The 24,527-nt window shown below is 35.9% G+C and overlaps 1 protein-coding gene across 2 annotated transcripts in view; it reads left to right on the top strand.

Annotated features, from left to right (window-relative positions):
- Pspc1 (paraspeckle component 1) overlaps positions 1–24,527 on the top strand; it is a 66,922-nt gene that overhangs the window by 35,077 nt on the left and 7,318 nt on the right. The window contains exons 6-8 of one of the 2 annotated variants that reach the window (XM_048341683.1): positions 560–601; positions 4,203–4,308; positions 22,893–22,950. In XM_048341683.1, coding sequence (XP_048197640.1) covers positions 560–601; positions 4,203–4,308; positions 22,893–22,950 — 206 coding nt within the window. The remainder of the gene's footprint in view (positions 1–559; positions 602–4,202; positions 4,309–22,892; positions 22,951–24,527) is intronic. The other variant, XM_048341684.1, reaches the window with a different exon arrangement.

Here is a 24,527-nt window from a genome sequence, read left to right as displayed (position 1 = left end):
GATAATTAAATATTGATAGTAACAATAACTGAACAAGAAGATGATAGAGATAGATAATTCAGTGATTTTATTTTTGCCTAAATTCTAGAAAATGCAGAAAATCTTATAACCTTCCTCTTACTTGGTGGCTGGTTAATTTCTTTTAAAATTTAGCATTTTGATTTAGGAAATGTGACAACTTGTCTTAAATTGTTTTGAACCATGTATTAAAGTAAAATAAAAAACAAACCAGTTCTATCTTAGGACTTAGTTTGTGCTAATAATGGTCAAATTTGTCTCATAGACCTGTCTCATGACAAAAAAATAAGGAAAATTACAATAATTCGATGGAAAATATTTATGTCTTAGCCTGCTACCATGTGTAAGGCAACTTTATTTGTTGAATTAAGTAATCTAAACTTTTTGTTTTAACCTTAGTGGGAAGATAGGAAAAACTGTCTTATGAAAGTATATTTTGAAAGAAATTAAAGCACTTGTTTGTTCTACACAGATTTTTTCATTTTTCTTTTTATGCTTCAAATAAACTACTTATCTTTTCATGGGTTATTTAATACTTTAGAGGCTGTGGTGGTACAGAAGGAAGACCAGGGCAAGGCACTAGGTGAGCTGTTTCTACCTGTGACATGACAACTTAGTAGTTGTTCATTTGTTTGTTTACTCATTTATTCCTTCTCTTTTCATCACCTTACTAACCTGTCAGCCTGTCTACTTATCCATTTCCTTGAGTCACTCAATATAGTTATTCTATATATATTATTATAAAGTCTTTATGATTTATTGGGTCTTATTACACATTTGAGAACATAATACAAGGCAACTTTATCCATTAGGCATCATAGTTTTGTGCCTGGGAGCCTCTCTTTAATAAAATAGATCATGGTGTGAATGTTCATTTTACTACAGAAATAGTGACATAGTTGATTATTGGATGCTGCCCAGTTTCACTGAGAGACGATGATGATGATGATTATGTAGAGGTTTCAGTCTATAAGTCAGGTTTTGAATACAGTGCATCTTGATCAGTGTTACCCCTTCCATTGTTGTTGCTCATTTCCCCCTTCACATCACTGCAGTCATATTATGTGGTTCCGTTTTTTACATAATGTGTTTTAGATACAATGACTATATTTGCTTATCACTGTCCCCTCCATTCGTGTACCCCCACTCATTGTCCCCTTACCCCAAACATGTTTTCGCTTTCACTGAGCATTTAAGGAATATTGTTATACTGACCTTTGAAAAAGGCCAAGAAAGTTGACTTTGTAAACACATTTGACATTATGGTCAGATGTTGTAGCACAAATCTGGGTACATTTTCTTCAATTATGTGAATGTGAAAGTATTTTCTTAATTGTAAATTTTATTAATGTCTGTGTACAGGAAAGATATCATTAACACTTTTGCTTGAAGGTTATTTTGTTGTGTTTAGGTTTTGTTTTGATTTGTTTTATGACAGTCTTGGCTCTGTCTCTGAGACAGAGTTTGAAGTTGCTCGAGTAGCTCAGTCTTGCCACAAACTGTAGATCTTCTTGCCTTTGCCTCCTGAGGGCTGGGCTCACAGGCTCACACTGCACTACTATCTCTGTCTTTGCGGTTTTTTTTGTTGTTTGTTTGTTTTGTTTTTTTTTAATGTTTTCAGTTGTGGAGTTTGAACTTGGAGCCTGGGTGCTGTACCTGAGCGCTTTTGCTCAGTAGCACTCTACTCTACTTAGAGCCACAGCTCTATTTCCTATTTTCTGGAGTCTCATGGGCTTTCCTGCCTGGCCCAGGCTTGCTTCAAACTGCTATCCTTAGATCTCAGCCTTGATGAAGGTTCTTTTAAGTGGACTATAATAGAGCTACACTTTGGAGAGTTAGGCAGCAGTCTGAAGATAATTACAGTTTTGATTGCAATCTCTTAGGAACACCATCTTTTTTCTTAAGAAGGTTTCTATGTAAAGTTTTAATGATTTTTTTTCACTCTGGCTATGGAAGAAATAATTTAATATACTTGTATTTACGGGGAAGGTTGTACAACAAATAGCACAATATCTTGAACTTCGAGAATTACATTATAATTCTTAATGTAGAAAAGTGTTTGTTCAATATGAGTAATCTGGAAACTAGGCATTGTGGATTATGCCTTTGAGCCCAGCACTTGGAAGACTGAGGCAGGAAGGACTTGCTAGTGTCTGTTCCATAGTATGTTATGGACCAGCCTGGGTTACCTGGAGAGACCATGTTTCAAGAAAGAAAACAAAAAAACTTCCCCAGACTAGAAAACTAGGTGTATTTGAAGGTGTATCAACCTGATACAAGCTTTTGCAGGTTAAATTACTATTACACATTTTGTGTGTTCATGTGGATACATAGTTGACTTTGCAGTATCATGTGAGACTTCAAGTGTTATTGCAAACATTTACTCCTTGGTCATGTTACAATTTTACTGATTCTTTTTTTGGGGTGGGGGTGGGGGGGCTCTGTTGCCGAACTTGAAGGTGGGCCTGGGCACTATCTTTGAGCCTCTTTGTGCTCCAGGTTAGCTCTCTACCACTTGAGCCATAGCACCACTTCTGGTTTTTGAGTGGTTAATTGGAGATGAGAGTCTCATGGGACTTTTTGCCTGGGCTGGCTTTGAACCTCTATCCTCTAGTCTCAGCCTCTTGAGTAGCTAGGATCACAGGAATGAGCCCAGCTTAATTACTGATTTTATAGGGATTTTTTAAACTACAAAGTTTGCTTGCTCTGGGACAAGGTATTTAAAAAAAGAGAGAGAACAAAGTAGTAATATTTTAGGTTTTATAGGGTTATATGATCTTCATTTCAACTATTCAGGTCTTTTGGCTGGGAAGTAGCAGCCACAGATTGTTCTATTAAGTTGTAAATTTTGTGTGTGTGTGTGTAAATTTTTTTTGGGGGGGGGTTAGAGGATTTTTTAAGTTTTTAAAAATTTTTTTTAATAATAAATGTGTGTTCTGAGCCTGGAGCACACACTCTGCACTCTCAGCACTAACCGCCGGGGAGAAGGGGCAAGTTGTTTTGTTTTTTTTTTTTGGCCAGTCCTGTGCCTTGGGCTCAGGGTCAGAGCACTGTCCCTGGCTTCTTTTTGCTCAAGGCTAGCACTCTGCCACTTGAGCCACAGTGCCACTTCGTTTTTTATATATATGTGGTACTGGGGAATCGAACCCAGGGCTTCATATATACAAGGCAAGCACTCTTGCCACTAGGCCATATTCCCAGCCCCAGAAGGGGCAAGTTGTAAACTTAATAGAGGGTTGATATTAAGTTGTAAATTTAATAGTGGGTTGATGATAAAGGGAGCCATATAAGACTTACCAAATTTTTATTGGTCTGATGTGGTCATGTTAGCTTAAGGCTATACCCTTAGCTCTTGAGCTATGTCACTAGTCCTAATGTGGTCATGTTAGGTGACTTTGGGTAGGTTTCCAGTGTCTTTAAGTAAAGAGACTTGCCATGCCAGTGATAGATCCCAGGATTTTCTTTTTATAGTGAGAGGAATGTATATATCATACATTTTTTGATTGTAGATTTCTTTTTATAGATATAAACTTCTTTTTAAAATGTTTTTATTGAATTCATAGTAGAATCTTTTTTACATTTGTAATGGCAAAGGGTTGTGACATAGGAATAATTTTTGGTAGTAAAACCACCTAACCAAATTAAGTAGAAGCAGGTTTTTTGTTTTGTTTTGTGTAATACTGGGGTCTAAGCTCTGGGCATCACATTTGCTAGGCTGGCATTCTTCTATTTGAGCCATGTGTCTAACCCTCTGGATTTTTTTTTTTTTTAAGTACTGGTGATTGAACTGAGGGTTTTGTACTTATTAGGCAAACGCTCTGCTACTGAGCTGCATTCTCTGTTTTTGTTTTTTTGAGCTAAAGTCATGTTATGAACCTTAGCTGGTCTTGAATTTTCAATTCTCTTGCCTCCGTCTTTCATTGATTGCTTGGATTACAAATGAGCACCAATACACCTGGTTATATATATTTTTTTAAAAAAACAGACTATGTATGACTTGTATTTTGGCTTATTGTAGTTGTTACTTTTTGTTGATTATGATTAGGTTTAGAGCAAAATAGAAGAAAGATAAATCCAAGACACTGTAATCTTTAGTCACAGATTGGGCATAATATAATTATTTTGTTTCACACGAAGTGGCTGACATGTCATAGTGATGGACTTCTTATTTAAAAAAATTTCAGGCATGAAGAAGAACATCGTCGTCGTGAGGAAGAAATGATCCGGCATAGAGAACAGGAGGAACTGAGGCGACAGCAGGAAGGCTTTAAACCAAACTATATGGAAAATGTAAGTAAAGTATTAGTTAACTAAAATTATATTATCAAATGGATGGTGTCTTTGCTAAATTTAAAATTTTTGTTTATACAATAATGTATCTTCTAATCTTTATGAATTTCATAGTTGCTAAACTAATTACTAATCTCAATAATAAATTTCATTTTTGAAGTAATGTGTATTATGAAATAACAGTTCTTCTATTTCAATGGAACTTGTAAAACTATACACTCCCAAGTTTGAAATCATGGTGTATGCATCAGCTCTACTTGACCGTATACTGTTTTTAACAAGTTTTTATTTGGAAAGAATGCAGACATATACAAAAGGAGACTGGTATGTGATCATCATTCATCCAAATAACTCTAAACACATGCCGATCCTTTTCATCTTTAAGTACACCATTTTCTTTACTATTGCGTATAAAATAACCTGACTTAAAGTATTTTCAGTATGTATCATTAAAAGATGAACTCTTTTAATTTTATCATTTCTTACAATTGCCAGTATGTTATTATTGTAATAAATTAATTTGTACAGAGTGTATGTGTGTGTGTGTGTGTGTGTGCATGCACGTGCTGTTCTAGAGCTTGAGCTCAAGAGTCTGGGCACTGTTTAAGGCAAATGCTCTACCACTAGAGCCATATCTCCACTTCTAGCTTTTTGATGGTTACTTGGAGATAAATGTCTCATGGACTTTCCTGCCAGGCTTGCTTCCAACTGTGAATCTCAGTTTTCAATCTCTATCTAGCTAGCATTACAGCCACTAGTACCTGGTATACAGTTGGTTTTTGGAGGCTTGTTATGTTTAGTTTTATTTATAGGCTTTCTCTTCTTTTGTTTTTCCTTATAGTTTTTTCCCCAGAGATAGGGCATCATCCCAAGATTTTGTTGATTAGGTCACTGCATTTATACATCTTTTACTCCAGCATTTCCTACAAACTAGCCTTAGTTCAAAATTATCCCATCTAGGCTTTCATTCTTAGGGTAAGATAGCATAAATAAGAATACATAAAAAATTAAAAGTATAATTCTTAATGATAATTAACAAAAAGTTGCACTTTTCATCTTGAAAGAATGCCAGCATAACTCATAATTTTGAGAAATACTTTTATTTTTTTCTTTGCCAGACCCACCCCCTCCCCCCAATCCTCAGCCTTCTGAGTAGCTAGGATTACAGGCATGAGCCACAAGTGCCCAGGTAGTTAGTTGGCCAAGTTTTTAAGCTTTTTGAATTTTGTTGATTAATCTAAAAGTTCTCTTTTCCTCCTTTCATACTAAATACAGTGTCCTATCTTTGCTTTCATCTTGAGTTTTTTCAGTTATATTTGAGTATCAGTCTATTGGATATATCAATATAATACTATGTTTTTCTAGGTCCATATTTTAAAATTAGGGAGGACTCATAGTGTTTTTACCTTCAGTAATCACACGTAAACCATGTGTGATACATAAGGCAACCACTACTATTGAGATTTGGAAACTTAATACTCAGGGAATTATTTCTGACACATGCTTAACAGGCTTTAGGGTGGCTGTATAGGCTGTTGATGTTGTATGCCTAAATAATCACACTAGGCCAGAAGAAAATAAGTAAAATTTATTCTTATGTTTAATTTGATTAAGTTGGTCCTATGATACATCTTAGAAATAATTTACAATTGAAAGTTAAGTGAGTCCTTTTTTTGATAATTTTTAAATTGTTATAAAGGTGATATACTGAGGGCTAAATAGTTTTAAAATATTTAATAGCTCTTAATTTGGAAATATTTATAATAAACAGTTTGCATATTCATTTATTTTTGTGCCAGTCTTAGGACTTTTACTCAGTACCTGGATGCTAGATGCTATCTTTGAGCTTTTTTTCCTTCAACCTATTGTTCTACCACTTGAACTACAACTCCACTTCTGGCTTTTTTGCTAGTTAATTGAGATATAAAGAGTTTTATGGATTTTCCTGCCTGGGCTTGTTTTGACCTTGATCTTCAGATCTCAGTCTCCTCAGTAGCTAGGATAACAGGTATGAGCCACTGGGCCCAACCTGAATTTTGTTGTTTTGTCTCAAAGTGTATTTGGAAAGGGAACATGATAGTACCTGCCTATAATCCTAGCACTTGGGTGTTGAGACTGGAGCAATGTGAATGGACCTCAGCAACATTTCCAGCAACATTTCAATCCAAACTTCAGGTATACAATGAGACATTGTCTCAAAACAACAAGAACACACACACATACACACTCACACACACGACTGTAGATAGTACTTATTTTCATTTAAAAGTTTTTTTTTTTTTTTGGCCAGTCCTGGGCCTTGGACTCAGGGCCTGAGCACTGTCCCTGGCTTCTTCCCGCTCAAGGCTAGCACTCTGCCACTTGAGGCACAGTGCCGCTTCTGGCCGTTTTCTGTATATGTGGTGCTGGGGACTCGAACCTAGGGCCTCGTGTATCCGAGGCAGGCACTCTTGCCACTAGGCTATATCCCCAGCCCCCATTTAAAAGTATTTTGATTTCAAAATTTATTTTAAATGAAATATAAAATTTTACCAATGTTCACTTGACTTAAGGAATAGATAAAAATCGATCATTTGCTTTATAAGATTACACTGTTAGAAAAAGATTAGACAATATACTTAAATAGTAACATAACTTTATTTCCAAGTTGTTAGAAAAGTGTCTTGGATATTTATGTAACAATGTAATTAATTGGTCTAGAGGAGCAAATTAAAGCCTGGGACCACTATTCATTGTAGTACAATTCCACCACAGAAATAAGGATGGTACTTAGACAATTTTAAAAAGATAGTTGGCAAAACAAAAAACTGGGCACAATCTCAGCTAAGGCAGGAAGATCACTTGAGTCCAGATGTTTGATGCCAGTTTGAGCATGTTAGCGAAACCTTTTTTCAAAACAAAAATTTTAGAGACTATTTTGGGTGCACAATTAACTAAAAAGTATTTTCTTTTTCTTTTTTGCCAGTCCTGGACCTTGGACTCAGGGCCTGAGCACTGTCCCTGGCTTCTCTTTGCTCAAGGCTAGCACTCTGACACTTGAGTCACAGCGCCACTTCTGGCCATTTTCTGTATATATGGTGCTGGGGAATTGAACCCAGGGCTTCAAGTATACAAAGCAAGCGCTCTTGCCACTAGGCCATATCCCCAGACCCTAAAAAGTATTTTCTATCTGGCCCTTTATAATAAAACTTTCTGGCTGAGCACCAGTAGGTCATACCTGTAATCCTGCCTATTCAGAAGGCCGAAATCTGAGAATCTAAGTTAAAAATCGATCTGGGTAGACAGATTCAAGGGAAAAAACAGAGCTCAAAGCCCAGAGGTTAAGCTCCACTTAGTACTAGAACCAAAAAAAAGGGGGGTGGGGAGACAATGGACTTGAAATATTTGCTATTTTTTCCCCATAAATTAGTATTTATGTTAGACTGCAAAAAGGCTTATTAGTACAAACTAATCAAGCACTAAGAGAAATATTAACAGAAATTCCTTGTACATTTCAATTGTTAATAGGAAAACATGATAAAATAGTTTGCTTGGGGTAAATTGGGGCAATGTTTGGATTGGGTGCTAGCATTTTTTTTTCCTTTTAAAAAATCTGATCCTCTTGCTCATTGGCTGAGCCTCTACCACCTGAGCCATGCCTCCACCCCTAAGTTGCTAGCAATTTTTTTTTTAAACCTGAAAGGTTTTTCTTTTTCCTCTTTTTTTTTTGGTAAGGCAAATATTAATGCTTGCTTTTCAATACAGAAAAGTATATAGTCTTTCAGATGTGTTTACAATATTCTACATTAATGTAAGTATATATGTGGGTTCTAGTAGTAAACATTTTCTGGTCTTCCATGAGTAGTTGGGAATAGTCATGGGTTTTTCTGGACAGGCACATAATAAACTTGGGAACTTGAGATCTATGCTGGAGGCTCATGCCTGTAAATTTGCTAGGAGGTAGAGATCTAAGAATTGTAGTTCAAAGCCAGCTCAGGCAGGAAAAGTCCACGAAACCCCTATCTTCAGTTGAATATCAGAAAGCTGGAAGCAGGGTTGTGGTTCAAGTGGTACCTTTGAGCACAAAAACTCAGAGACAAGCGAGTTTCTGTAGTGTAGTGGTTATCACGTTCGCCTCACAAAAACTCAGAGACAGTGTTCAGTCCTTGAGTTCAAGGTCCTACCCCCACTCCTGTGCTGGAACCCAAAACTTGGAAATAAAGGCATATTAAATGCTGTAGCAACAATTTGATATAGGTATGTTTTTCTGCCACAGATGCTACTTTATAACAACATTCTGGAGTCTATGAAGTTGTAGTTTAGTAATAATGTATTTTTATGGCATATGTGAGGCCCTAGTTTCAATTCCTGAGCAGGGGTGGGGGATTAAGCATCCAGAAGCTACTGGGTTTGTGCTTATTCCGGAACTGTTTTTCAAACACCTAAGGAGAATTTTAAAAATGTGAATCCCCGCTGGAGTAGTGTTATACAGCTGAAACTACTCTAAAAGCTGAGGATGGAGAATCACAAGTTTAAGATCAGTCTGGTCACTTAGAAGCTATCTCAAAATAAAAGCTTAACCAGGTGCTGGTGGTTTATGCCTATAATCCTAGCTCCTCAGGAGGCTGAGATTTTAGGATATCTGTTTGAAGCCAAACTGGGCGAGAAAGCTCTTGAGACTCTTAGCCCAATTAACCCCCAAAAAGTCTGAAGTGGAACTGTTGATCAAGTGGCAGAACCTTCGCCTTTAAAATAAAAAGCTCAGGGACAGTGCCCGAGTTCAAGCCCTAGTACTGGTATGTACACACACACACACACACACACACACGCACGCACGCACGCGCACACACACACACACACACACGGAAGGGAGGGGGCAACAGAGGCTGGCAGTGATGTAGTGTAGTGTTAGAGTGCTTTTCTAGCATTCCTTAAGCCTGGTCCTTAGTACTGCTTCTCCCAAAATTGGATTCTTAGATGTTAGATCAGAAATTATTTTCATGTGTGATCAAAGTAGATTTTGATAATCATTTCTTAAAAACTAAATCCAGTAAGTAGCCAAACTTTTGACAAACTTGTACAATAAGATAAATCTTGAAATTCACTAAAACTTCAAAAATTTTTCTTGACACGGGCTTGAGCTCACAGTTTTAGGCTCTCATTCTATTTTTTCAGTCACGGCTGGTACTGTACCACTTGAACCACACTTCTACTTTTTGTTCTAATATTTAAATAAGTGTATAGTGGAATCACGGGTTCTACTTCTTGCATATTATTAGTTAACCTCTCTCCCCTTTTTGGTGCTGGTACCAGGGCTTGAATTTAGGGCCTTATTTCTAAAAATGTGTATTTAAAAAAATTGTTTTTGGCCAGTCCTGGGCCTTGGACTCAGGGCCTGACCACTGTCCCTGGCTTCTTCCTGCTCAAGGCTAGCACTCTGCCACCTGAGCCACAGCGCCTCTTCTGGCCGTTTTCCATATATGTGGTGCTGGGGAATCGAACCGAGAGCTTCATGTGTAGGAGGCAAGCACTCTTGCCAGCCATATTCCCAGCCCAAAATGTGTATTTTTCGTCTTACAATTATACCTAGGCTGGGGTCAACAGATTGTAGGGTAGCCTAGGCCCAATCTGTATAGGTCTCTTTTTTTTGTTGTCAGTTGTAAGGCTTGAACTTAGGGGCCAGCACACTGTCCCTGAGCCTTTTTGTGCTTAAGGTTAGCACTCTACTCTGGTTTTTGAGTGCTTACTTGGAGGTAAGAGTCTCATGGAGAGTTTTCTGCCCAAGTTGGCTTTGAACCACAGTCCTCAGATCTCAGCCTCCTGAATAGCCAGGATTACAGGCATGAGCCACCAGCACCCTGGCTGTAAATAAACTAATGACTCCTTTGCTTTACAAAGCTTGAGTTTAGTAGTTGTAACACAACCATCTGAGACTTATATCAAAACTATAGTGCAATTGCTGGCTTCTGTTATAGAGCCAATTTGAGAATTAGGGAAAGTCTATAAAAATGGTTCATGTTAAAAATTTAAGAAGTACGGGAGTTAAAATACAGGTTAATGAACTTCATTTATTTTCTTTACTGTTCTGATACTAGGCCTTGAACATTCTCCCTTGGCTTTTTTTGCTCAAGGCTGGCTGACATTCACTTGAGTGCATGTGGTTCACTTGAATTAGGACTCTACTTGCAGCCTTTTGGTGATCAATTGGAAAGAGTGTCATGGAATTTTCTTCTGGGGCTAGCTTCACATCAGGATCCCCATTATTATTATTATTATTATTTTTACAAGTTATTTAGCTCTTACAAGTCATCTGATTGGATTGTCAATTTTTCTCTTTTGTGGGAAAAAATGGGAAAGGACTTATTTCTGTGGCATAGCATGTATAGTATACTATAGATAACCTCACATTTTTTATTAGCACATCCTGTACAATATTAGACGTTTCATTGTGTGATTTTTCAGTACATGCTTTTAATGTGTTTGATCATATTCACTTCCTGTATTACTTTTTGTTATCTTCTGCTATCATTACCCTTTTTATCTTTTATAATTCAAAGGACATCATTTTACAAGAAGTTTTATGGTATCTTTGTCATATTGAGGAAATAATTGAAGAACTATGTGCTTTAGGATTTGTGTTTAGAGGTAGATATGTTGGTCATTTATTACCTATTGCCTAATATATGGCATGTTCCATTGGTTTGGAAATGGTACTGAAAGTCAAAATAGATAATATTTATGTTGCAGTGGTTCTACTTGCAATGTCCTAATTATGAATAGTTTTGGCTAATATGTTTGCATTTATTTATTTGAATTTATTATGACAAACCATGAATTTCTCTGAACACTTGCATAACTGTAACTTAGAGTTTTGTGATCAAATGAAAACAGGTGTTTTTTTTAATGCTTACATATTTTGGGGGGAATATTCTTTAGGGGATTTTGACAATTACACATTTACATTGAAGATTTGTTTCATTATTTCTTTTTTCTTTTTTTTTATCAGCTTCCAGGGGTTTAACTCTTAGAGACTCATTCTCCTTCTTGGATTTCTTGCTCATTGCTGGCAATCTACCACTTGACTCAAGTCTCCAGTCCAACATTTTCCTTTCCTTTTTTTTGCCAGTCTTGGGGCTTGGACTCAGGACCTGAACACTGTTCCTTGCTTCTTTTTGCGCAAAGATTGCACTCTGCCACTTGAGCCACAGCACCACTTCTGGCTTTTTGTGTTTATGTGGTGCTGAGGAATTGAACCCAAGCTTCATGCATGCTAGGCAAGCACTCTAATCACTAAGCCACATTCCCAGCCCCACAACATTTTCCTTGTTAATTACAGATAAGGTCTCAGACTTTTCTGCTGGGGCTGTGTAACCACAGTCGTTCAGGTCTCAGCCTTCTGTGTAGTTAGAATTATATGTATGGGCCATCAGGACTCAAATGCTTTGTGTTTTAAAGAAACATTAGATTTGAAAATCATTTTTCAAGGAGTTTGTAATAGTATTTTAATCATATCTTCACATGTAGAGAAACGGTAAATTTTTTCATCAAAAGTGAGCACTGATTTCAAGTCTAGGACCAAGAAAAAAAAGGGAGGGGATGAATATAGATACTACTTTACAAGGTGAGCACTCTATCACTAGGCCATATTCCCAGCCCTAATACTACTTTAAGGTACTTTTTAGATCAAACACAAGATGGACTTGGCTAGGCAAATCCAGTTAAATGGTCAACCTAATCATATGTTATGTTTTTATCATATGGTGGGTTTTGTGCTTTATTCTCTCATCCATTCCAGGGTATAACGTAACACTCAGTAATTCCAGATGGAATTAATTAGTCATACTCTTATCTTCTTTTTTTTTTTTTTTGGCCAGTCCTAGGCTGTGAACTCAGGGCCTGAGCACTGTCCCTGGCTTCTTTTTTGCTCAAGGCTAGCACTCTGCCACTTGAGCCACAGTGCCCCTTCTGTCCATTTTCTGTATATGTGGTGCTGAGGAATCGAACCCAGGGCCTCATGTATACGAGGCAAGCACTCTTGCCACTAGGCAATATTCCCAGCCCTCTATATATTCTTATGTGAGGACTTTGTACGAGGTTATTTTAAAGACCTTTTAAGATGACTTTCAGTATCTTAAAAAAAATTAGTTATCTCCATTAGAGTTTTGGAGAGGTGTTTTTTTGGTGTTGTTGTTTGTTCCTTTGTGCCAGTCCTGGGGCTTGGACTCAGGGCCTGAGCACCATCTCGCTTCCCCCCCCCCCCCCCCCCCAAGTCTAGCACTCTCTTGAGCCACAGTGTCACTTCTGGCTTTTTGTGTGTATGTGGTGCTAAGGAATCTAACCCAGGGCTTTGAGCATGTAAGGCAAACACTCTACTGGCTAAGCCACATTCTCAGCCTTGGAGAGGTTTTTAATCCAGAAAATTTTCCATGTCTTTTCTTAGAGATAACTATATAGACACAGTTCACCTTCGGCTGAGTTCACTGACCTAACATCTGTGATCCTTTACACACACACACACACACACACACACACACACACACTTTTTCATTTTTTACTTCATTACCCACAAATTGTGATCTCTTAGAGTTTTTGTAGGTCAGGAATTGTGCATTAAGTTGTTTAGATGTAAATTGAAAGAATCAGATAATTATTTGATGCCTTTGTTTTTCAAAGGCCAGGTCAGTTGTCCTACCACTCAGGACGTTAGCATTCAGGAGACCTAGGCAAGAGAAATGTGAATTTGAGGCCAGCCTTGGTTACAAATTGAGTGAATCCCTGTCTCCAAAAAAAAAACAAATAAATAAAAGTCAAATGCCAGTGCAGCTCAATCACAATTTTTTTCATTGTACTTTATGGGCCACTATTGATATTTGAATATTAATGTCATACATAATAAGCACTTGTTATTTAAAAACAGCATTGAGGTACAACTAGCTACATGTTTTTTAATAGACTTTTATAGTAAGTAATAAACAGTCAAATAACCAACAATTTTTTTGTGGTTGGTTTTCAGCACACCTAACTTTTCAATCTGAGGATCTCACTTGAATATCCATCTTCAGAGTGTTAGACTTACAGGAAGACTGATTTCCATTACAGGAAGAGGTGTTCAAAACAATAGTACTGAGCACTATAGAGGGTGTTAGGGGATATCAAGTATAGAGGATTATACCCAGAGAATTTAAGAGATACAGCAAAATGATTGAGTTTGGAGAAAAGAAATTCTCTACTGGAGAGTGTTGTGTGTTTTTGAGGAGTTTTGATTGTTTCTTCCCCATCCCCACCTTTTTATTATTCTGCTGTGTTGTAGGTCTACCCCATGTCTTTTCATATGAAATGGTAAGTTTAAATTTTTGGTTCAGAATGGTAAGACCTTTAGCCTAATAATTGCCTTTTTTGAGAAAATGGAGGTGAAGAAAGTCAAGATTGCAGAAGTGATTAAATATATTCCGTGAAATGCCTAATATGTGCAACATACAAAAAGTTTGCTTATTAATTATTATGAATCAATAGTGATTCCAGGAAGTTACAACATTTACTTTGTTATTTCTGCATTAAGACTTAGTTATCCTATTTAAGAATTGTTTTACATGCTGATTATTATTTTCAAGTGTTCTATACTTAAAAGTTTTACTTGAAATGTCAGTTTAATTCTAAATTACGTTAGATAAACATTGTATTCATGTTTAATATTGACTGCTAGCAGTAGGGCCTAGGAACTTGTGGTCCTAAGTATGCTCTTTGCATTGATAAATGTGCTTATTAAGTAAAATTGCTATGTGTTATAAAAGGCTTTAAAAACATCAGATAACTGAAAGTATACTGGTAATTTTCTTTTTTGCATTATGATGCTTTCTACTAATTGTATCATCTTTTAAATACTATCTTTTTATGTAAACTTGTCATAGTTTTTGTGAGACAACTTCTTCCATTAGCACATCGTTGCCTTTCGAAATCTTGATTTTAAATAATGAAAAGATTTTTTCCCCAGCTTCTCTTATGGTTAAAAGCTTTAAATATCTTTGCCATGTTGTCACTGCCTAACACTTAAAAATTATATCAAATTGGTTATTTTCAATTATCTAGGCAAAAATAAATATTTACTTGTGAAATGTCAAGGTTTCTGAGGAACTATAAGATAATTTATATAAGGCCTAGTAATCACAAACAAAAATGATATTTCTCCTCTATGTGTACTTAATTTCTCATACATTGGACATTTAAGTGCTTTGTTTTCTTCCATTACTTTCTTCTTTTCACTGGACCAGTCTCTGGTTCATCTTTTATACATTGACTTTGCCTATTATAATAGTTATTTAACTTTGGTAAAAACTATTTTTGATATGGAAAAGAATTATGAGTGTGGAATGAACTAAATTTGGTGAATATTTCTGATGAATTCTAGGCATTAAAAGTACTACTTCAACTGAGCTTAGGGCATACCTATAATTCTGGAATTCAGGAGTCTGAGGCTGGAGGATTAGGAGTTGGAGTCCATCATTGTCTACATAGCAAGACTTTTAAAAAAAACACAAAAAAATGAAGCAGCACTTCAGAGTTTGCCTTGATTATTGAAATTATAATCAGGCATATGTATTAAAAATAAGGTACTCAGCTGAATAAGTTTGTTTGAATTTAAATGTTCCCCTTTGTCTTTGGTATGTGCTAGGTTTTATGTGATTAGTTTACTCTCAGATAAGTACTCTGTATTAAAAAACAGTCATTAAATTTGCTACGTACATACTGAAGATTTTCTTTTCTTTTCCCAAGATATTATGGATCAAAACCTCCAGGGCCACCCAAATGGTAGGCAAGTACCCTACCAACTGAGCCAGGCCCCTAGTCTTGTTTGCTATCCTTGATTTTGCTGGTCTCACCAATAAATTTCTTCTGTCCCTGCCTCCTGAGTAGTAGTAGCTAGGACTATAGCCAGGCATTTAGTTTTATCAGTTACAAGTGCCACCACACCTGGCTATGAGTTGAATTTTGATAATAATATCAAAATATTCTATTTGTTCACTAAACCAAGGTTTTGAAGTGATATTCGTTGAAAAGGCACATGCTTTTCTTTTGGTGATTTCTGATAGAATATTTAACAAGGAACACCCATTTTCCTTATATTACTTATCTTGTACTCTAAAGTATAACTGATGATTAGAACACAAGTAGTTTGAAGTTTATATTTTATTTTTGTGATGGGGCAGGATTAGGTATCAAACCTAGAATCTCATATTGAGCATATGTTTTACCATTGAGTCATTCCCTAGTCCTATCCTCCCCTCCCCTCCCCTCCTCTATCCTCCTTCCTTTCCCCTCCTTCTCTTTTCCCTTCCCATCTTGTCCCTCTTTCTCTACCCTCTTTGTACTCTTACCTCCCCATTCCCTTATTCCCTTCCTTTTTAACTTTTTTTTTTTTTTTTTTTTTTTTTTTTTTTTTTTTGCTAGTCCTGGGGCTTGAACTCAGCCCCTGAGCACTACTGTCCCTGGCTTCCTTTGCTCAAGGCTAAAACAATACCACTTGATATCCACAGTGCCACTCTGTCTTTTTATATATATGGTGGTGCTGAGGAATTGAACCTAGGGCTTCATGTATATGTGGAAAACACTCTACCACTAGGCCATATTCCCAGGCCCTTAACTATTTTAAAGTTATTTTAGACTCATAAAATTAAATGGCTGGGCACTGGTACCTCATGCCTGTAATACTAGCTACTCAAGAGGCTGAAATCTGAGGCTTTAGGTTCGAAGCTAGCCCAGACAGGAAAATAATGAGGTTCTTATCTCTGATTAATCATCAGAAAGCCAGAAGTGGAGCTTTGGCTCAAGAGGTAGAGCACTAGTCTTGAACAAAAAAGCTCAGGGACAAAAAAATAAAATAAAATAAAATTGCTTTAAGGGCTGGGGATATGGCCTAGCGGCAAGAGTGCTTGCCTCCCATACATGAAGCCCTGGGTTCAATTCCCCAGCACCACATATACAGAAAACAGCCAGAAGTGGCACTGTGGCTCAAGTGGCAGAGTGCTAGCCTTGAGCACAAAGAAGCCAGGGACAGTGCTCAGGCCCTGAGTCCAAGCCCCACGACTGGCAAAATAAAATAAAATAAAAAAGCTCAGGGACAATGCCCAAGCCTTGAGTTCCAGCTCCAGGACAGGCACACATGTACGTGTATACACACACACACACACACACACACACACAATTGAATGGAAAATGTGTAGATTTTCTGTATAGCTCTTCCACATATGCACAGCTTCCCCCACTACCAAAATCCCAAAGCAGAGTGGCATATTTGTTACAGGTGATGAACTTGCATTGGCGTGTTCATATCAACCACAGTCAATAGTTTACATTAGTTTTATTTCTTTTGTATTATATTCACTAGATTTTGAAAAATACAATGACATTTACTTACTATTATTCACCATAGATGGGCTTCTTTAATTTAACAATAGGTATTTATTTCTTCCATGTCTTTGTATTGTTTGATAGTTTATTTCTTTTTAGTGCTCAATAATACTCCATTGGATATATTGTAGTTTATCTGTTCATCTACTAAAGGAATCTTGATTGCTTCCAAGTTTTAGGACTTGTGAATTAAGCTGCTATTAATACTCATGTGCAGATTTTGTGTGGACAGAAGTTTTCAACTCCTTTGGTATAAAAAGCAAGGAGCATGATTGCTGAATCATATGGTAAGAGCATAGTTTTATAAGAAACTGCCAGAATGCCTTCCAAAATGGCTGTACCTTCTGCATTACTCCCAGCAATGAATGAGGAGTCCTGTTGTTCCTTGCCAGCATTTGTATGTGAATATTTTGCGACTTTGGCCAATTGAATGATTGTATAGCACTATATTGTTTTTTAATGTAAAGTTTCTAAATAATATGATAGAACACTTCATTTTAACAGTCAAGAGAACCAGAAAATAGTTTGCCCAGCTTTCATGGATAGGGATAATTTGGAATGCATGTATTCAGATTGAGGTGGGAAAGCACAGAGTATGAAACTAAAAGCTTATCTTATATTTCATAAAATATTTCCCTTTTGTAATCTAGCAATGAGGTACAATGTTTTGGAATTTTTTTTAAATTTCTTGAATTTTGTAAAGTTTACATATTGTTACTTTACATTGCATCAATGGGAACGTGGCTCTTAAGTCCTTTTTATTTTAAAATATTTTTTTCTTTATATGTTTAGTAGGATGATATGTGTTCAGTATCTTGAGTGAACAATTTCCTAACAAAAAGGCTTATCTTTTTTTTTTTTTTTTGCCAGTCCTGGGGCTTGAACTCAGGGTCTGAGCACTGTCCCTGGCTTCTTTTTGCCCAAGGCTAGCACTCTACCACTTGAGCCACAGCGCCGCTTCTGACCTTTTCTGTTTATGTGGTGCTGAGGAACCAAACCCATTGCTTCATGTGTGCTAGGCAGGCACTCTACCACTAAGCCACATTCCCAGTCCTGGTTACCATATTTTGAGAAATAGGTTAATTTAGATTAGTAGTTTGTGTGTGTGTATACATGTGTGCATATATGGCTATGTATGCTGCTAGTACTAGGGCTTGAACTCTGCTTAGCGCTGTCCTTTTCTTTATATTTTTCATTTAATGATAGCATTCTACCACTTGAGCTACAGCTCCACTTCTGTGGGGGTTTTGTTTGTTTCTTTTTTCTTTTCTTTTTTTCTTTTTGGCTGGTTAATTGGAGATTAGAGTCTCTTGGACTTTCTGTCCTGAGCTGGCTTCAAACCTTGAACAGCTATCAACCTCTTGAGTAGCTAGGATTACAGCTGTGAGCCATCAGTGCCCAGCATTAGTTGAAAATTTTCTTTTTGTTTTTATGAAAGAAGACCAATTAAAACTTAAAAAAAAAAAAAAAACCTACCTGGTGCCTCACACCTATAATCCTAGCTATTCAGGAGGCTAAGCTCTGAGGATCAAGGTTCAAAGCCAGCCCAAGCAGGAAAGTCAGTGAGACTCTTATCCCTAGTTAACCATCAGAAAGAGGAAGAGCACTAGCCTTGAGCTTAAGAGCTCAGGGCTCCTAGCCTCACAACTGACCAAAACAAACACATAAAACTTAAAAAAAGGTGTTTCTCAAACTTTTTGACTTGTAGATTCCTTTACATTATTAAGAATACTGAGGACTTCAAAGAGGTTTTGTTTAGGTTATATCAGTATTTGCTACATTAGACACTAAAGACAAATTTAAAGAAAATATATTGTAAATGGAAGTGTGGCATTATTTTACCTCTGTGAGGTCTTTATTTGACTTTAGTGTAGTGAGGAAAATGGTATTGTTTTATGTTTTATACATTAAAAAATATTTCATTCTATTGAAAATGGTTGACTTCCCACATTTGCTTTTGTATTTTGTCTGTTGCAAAAAAGTCTTTTAGTTAAAATCCATGAAAATTTCTCATCTGTGGATAAATTAGGTGTATTAATAATTTTTTCAGACAATTGTAGATAATCTACAATAGTACAAGTAATACTTAAGTAATAATGACTTAAAAGTCCTCTTTGCATTAAAATCCACTGGTCTTACTTAATGTTTTCTTTATGTATAATTTTACATCACCATGTGCCAGTTATTAGAAAAGGTAATAAAATGTGATTTTAGTGGATAATTCAAATGTTAATGTATTTAATTTTGCTACTTCTAGGTACTCATGTCTGAAAAATATAAGTTGTATTTAATTTGTACATATCACAAGTAGTTTTTTTTGTTTATTTGTTTTTTGCCAGTCCTGGGGTTTAGACTCAGGGTCTGAGCATTGTCCATGGCTTCTTTTTGCTCAAGGTTAGCATTCTACCTCTTTGAGCCACAACACCACTTCTGGCTTTTCTCTTTTTGTGGTGCTGAGGAATCGAACCCAGGGCTTTGCACCCTACCACTAAGCCCCATTCCCAAGCCCACAAATAGAATAGTTAACCAGTTAAAAGTGGGTTCAAGTTCTCTGATTTGTGTTAATAGAGCAGTATTTTTTTTTGTGTGTATGCCAATTAGTCCTTTGCGCTGTTCAATTTTGATCATAATACTGAGGTAGAGTTGTGGCTCTAGTGGTAGAGAAAGCACTTGTCTATGGAATCACTATGACTTTGTGTACTTTCCTGACAGGGTTCTTGGGGCCTCCTAGCACTTGGAGATGTCTTGTTATCATGGGTTGTGCTTTGACTTATGTTCCGTGAATCAACTATACTTTGCTTCCTATTATGGTTGTCAATTTATAGTTCTTTTTTATCTCAAAGTACACAGTTTTATAAATCCTGTAAGTTAATCATCTTAACTTTTACTAGGTTTCTCCTGTTGGGATTCTTAAAGAATGAAGAATGCATCATGTGAAGGTGTAATTTTATTCAACTTGTCTGTTCTACTGATAGCTCCTATCTGTTAAATTTTATTTAATAACTTAGTGCCTCATTTTATTATCTCTGAAATGAGATAATAATTAGATGTGCCTTGTAGGGGTTAATCAGTACTTGTTGGATTCACATTATTTTAGCCTAAGCAACAACTCTTGCTTTGATCATAAAGTGTTATTATTATTTGTTTTTGAAAAATCTTATGTATCAATTCTAACTTGAGTATATTAGTTCATAAGAGAAGTCAGGGTCTTTTGGAGTATATATAGTAGTTGGTCAAGTGGTGAGATAGATCAGTCAATCTGAAAAGTACTGCCTTAATTTCACTTTATAAAAGTTCACTTAATTCTGCCCATTTTGCATTTTAGTAGAAGTATGTAATAATGGTTGGAAAGTAGCAGGAATCTGAACTATAGGACTAGGAAGCTGCAAACTTCTTTTACTCCCCAAATTGTTATAAAATGATTTATCATCAAATTATGCTATATCTTCTTAAATTGCAGTATGTAAAGCTTTATACATTAGGATTCCTTAATTTTCCTTGATTTACTTACCTGTCAATATTACTTAACACAAGTATTATATGTATACTTACTCAAAAAAACTATAATGTTCAACATAAAGTGAGATGCTTTATTAACATGGAATTTGAAAACATTCTGGTGATTTAATCTAAGAAAGATATTTTAAAACTTCAACTTGTTTCTAATACAGAACAGAAAAGGAATGCTATTGCAAGTCTTAGCACTATTGACTTAAAACAGTTGCTTTCTTCAATGTTAACATTTCTCAAGAGAAATCTCTTGAAAATGGAAAAGAAAATAGTTAACTTTTTGAATAGTAAAAGCTAACGATTGTCATTACAGAAAGATACTTAGAACAAAAAAATGTAGAGTCTAAATAAAAGTCTGTCTCCCAACACTCACCCTTGTCACCCCTGTAATTTCATAAACCTTGAGTTATATAAAGGTATGTAATAGATATTTGAAAGTCTAAAGTAAAAGTAGTAAGTCTAAAAGTATAACAAATTGTCATTGAGCAGTACAATTGACATTATATTCATAACCTATCATGACAAGTCCAAAAGAAAAATGTAAATGAAACCCATGCTCTACAAAAGCAAAAATAAGTTCCATGCATTTTTAAAATACTCAATAGCAGATACCTGGTATTAATTACATCTTTAAGATTCCTGATATACTAGGTATACTTTATCAGTAAGTTCTAAGTTGTCATAAGGAATGTTTATTTACAGTAGTTAATTTTTTTTTTTTTTTTTGGCCAGTCCTGGGCCTTGGACTCAGGGCCTGAGCACTGTCCCTGGCTTCTTCCCGCTCAAGGCTAGCACTCTGCCACTTGAGCCACAGCGCCGCTTCTGGCCGTCTTCTGTATATGTGGTGCTGGGGAATCGAACCTAGGGCCTCATGTATCCGAGGCAGGCACTCTTGCCACTAGGCTATATCCCCAGCCCAGTAGTTAATTTTTTAAAATATAATTTTATTGTTACTTTTTAGCATTTTTGTCATAAAATATGTGCTTTTTTGTAGGCTAATATCTATTAATATGTGAGAGTTGTGAGAATTTATTTTTATAAAAGTTAAAAATCTTTTAGCACGATAGACGTGACATATCTCATGACAGTACTTTTGTTGTAGTTTATTCACTGTATCATGTATTTGTTAAAGATTATCTTTGGGCATGTTTGGGCAGTGTTTTAAATCTTCCTCTCCCTTGCGTTGGATACAATGTCAAGAGCTTCTTGTATACTAGACCAACAATGCTACGGAACTACACTCTCTTTTATTTTTAAAGGAGCCATTTGGTCTTTGCGACATTTATGTTTTTATCATAAGATAGCCTTTTATATCTTTTATTTTTAGTTTCATGTGTGCTTTTCACAAGCATTATATCATCAAATAGAATCTTCAACGTTTAGCTTTATAGTAAAATTGCTGTAAAGTGCAGCAAATATGCTCTCATTAAATTTAAACATTGGTGCGTTCACCTTTTTCTTTTTTGTGCTGGTACAGGGCCTAATGCTCTTGTTTGGCTGTTTCCCTTAAAACCGGTGCTCTAACAACATGAGCCATACTTCAGATTCTGCCCCTTTCTTTGTGCCAGTCCTGGGACTTGAACTCTCTGCTTGGGCGCTGTCCCTGAGCTTTTGTGCTCCAGGGTAGCTAGTGAGCACTGTACCACTTGAGTCACAGATCTACTTTTAGCTTTTTTGGAATTTATTTGGAGGTAAGCGTCTAATGGGCTTTACTGCCTAGGCTGGCTTTTGAACTGAGATCCTGAAGTCTCAGGCTCCTGAGTAGCTAGGATTATGTGAGTCACCATCACTGGGCCATTTCTGGCTTTTTGGTGGTTAATTGGAGATAGGAATCTTACAGGTTTTTCTACCTGGACTAGCCTTAAATCATAATCCTCATATCTCAGCTTTTTGAGCATTGAGGATTATAAACATGGTTCCTGGTTTAATCTCAATATATTTCATTATTACATTTAGTACATTTATCTGAGTCGAAATGGACATCAAATCAAGTGAAAATTGGATATGTTAATTTCATCTAGAGATTTTATTGAAGTTACTTTCATGTATTGTTAGAAGTAGTGTCTAATGATTCTCAAAGGTTCTGAACACTTCCTTGATCTGTTGTATTACAATTACACTTGATAATGTATTGTTCAGAACTTGGCAAAGAGTAACACTTCATTCAGGTTTTAAAGTAAAACCACTGCCCAGTGAAGGAAAAGCAGTGTGTGTTTTCTGTTGAACATTTAATAATTGCTTGTATAAAGTCTTTTGTCATATCAATAGGCTCTGTGTGAAATTATACTTCTGTAGTTAAAGTTCAAGAATGAATTGCGAACTTCTTAAACCATGAATATTGTCTAAGATATTTAGCAGCCTGAGATGAAAGAAATTATTGGTCCTAACTAGTCAATTTTTCTTGAGGTTTTAGCTATGTGTCTTTGGAATAAAATAATCTGTAATCGATTTTATATAATGTTGAATTGTAATATTTCAATATTAACTATGAGCAATAAGTAGTTGTATTAAACCTCACAGGCTGAACTTCACCCTCCCCCCCTTTGGTGTTCTTATATATAAGTTGGAAATTTTCAAAGATTTTAATGGAAAGTGATGTTGCAATTCACTCTTTTCTTTTTGATTTTTAGATGGGAAATGTAAAGTCATAAAATCGATAGGTTGACTGTGACAACTATGTTTACTTACAGAGAGAACAGGAAATGAGAATGGGTGATTTGGGTCCCCGTGGAGCAATAAACATGGGAGGTAGGGATTTGAAGCAAAAGACTTTTGTAATTTAGTTGTGATTCTTTGGGAGAACTGTTTATGCTGCTTGTGATATCTATGCATTACTAAGAAACTAAAATATGCAACGAATACTTGTAGAAATGAAACCCTTTACATTTATTACATTGAAATTAAGAGTTACTATATTAAAATGAATGCGTAGGAAGAAAATTTGACAGCCAAAATACATTTTGATAACTTCTATGAAGAAACCTATAGATTTAAATTTTGGCATATACTGAAACAAGTTCAGTCATTGGCACAATGTAATACCGTGCTGTTGTACTTATACAATCAGATTTCTTGCTTTCATTGGTTTTTCTAACCTTAGAGATCATAGCTTTTGAGCTGTGTTTTTAAATGTTTTTAGAGTGTTTTGTAAACTTTTAAACTAGCAGTGTTTCTTTGAAGCTATTTTTATCTCCAGTAAGTGTTGGAGACTGTGGTGACTTGTTGAGGAAATGAGATGTCTTGTTAATACATGTTTTTAGAGTTTTGTAAAGATTTCAAGAAAGTACCTATACTAGCAACTTTAATATTAAATGACTTGTACAAAAGTAGTATTATGTAAATAAACTGAAAGAAAAGTAAGTGGAATATTAGAGGTCTTGATAAAAATTGAAATGTCATACTTTAGAGATTAGATAATAAAGATAGTGCCATAAAATTAAAATCTATATAATTTCAATGCCTTTGCTGTTTTAACATATTGTATTACCAGAACATCCAGTGCATACTCATCTTATATGTTCTTAAAATATGTGGTACATGAAACAAAACTTAGAATATGTAGCCTTGTTTCTTTAGCCTCTGATGCTAGTTTTTTGACCCTTTTAATCAGATGGTATCGCTGTTTATTGGTCATTTTTCTTAGCTACTGACAAGTAGTGAATTAGCATTTCTGAAATACAAAAGAAGAATGAAACATGACCATTATTCAGAGAGGCCTTGATCATGATGTCAGTATACGAACACACGGAATAATTAAGAATATAATAAATAAACAGTGAAGAATAGCTACATTTATGATGGTGAAATAATTCAGTAATTTTTTTCATTTTAGGTTTCATTTAGGTTTAAAGACAGTAAGAATAAAGTTACTGTAGATTATAAAAAATTTGAAGACTTCTATAGTCATTAGATTGTGTTAACAGAACTTTGTTTTGTTTTGTTTTTTTGCCAGTCCTGGAGCTTGGGCTCAGGGCCTGAGCACTGTCCCTGGCTTCTTTTTGCTCAAGGCTAGCACTCTGCCACTTGAACCACAGCACCACTTCTGGCCTTTTCTATGTATGTGGTGCTGAGGAATCAAACCCAGGGCTTCATGTATACGAGGCAAGCACTCTTGCCACTAGGCCATATCCCCAGCCCCAGAACAGAACTTTGAAATGACTTAACAGCTAGTTTATTATAAGTTCTACTATCATTTCTTGGGTTGCAGAGAGCCCTGAAAGTATTTTTTTTTTGCTTGATGATTGATTTTATGTGAATATTCCTTTCTGCTTATATGTGTTTATGTGTGTGCGTGTGCACACGCATGCACACATCTCTGTCATGGG

This window comes from Perognathus longimembris, chromosome 3 (assembly GCF_023159225.1).
Source record: "Perognathus longimembris pacificus isolate PPM17 chromosome 3, ASM2315922v1, whole genome shotgun sequence".
NCBI lineage: Eukaryota > Metazoa > Chordata > Mammalia > Rodentia > Heteromyidae > Perognathus > Perognathus longimembris.
This window is presented reverse-complemented; position numbering and strand designations above follow the sequence as displayed.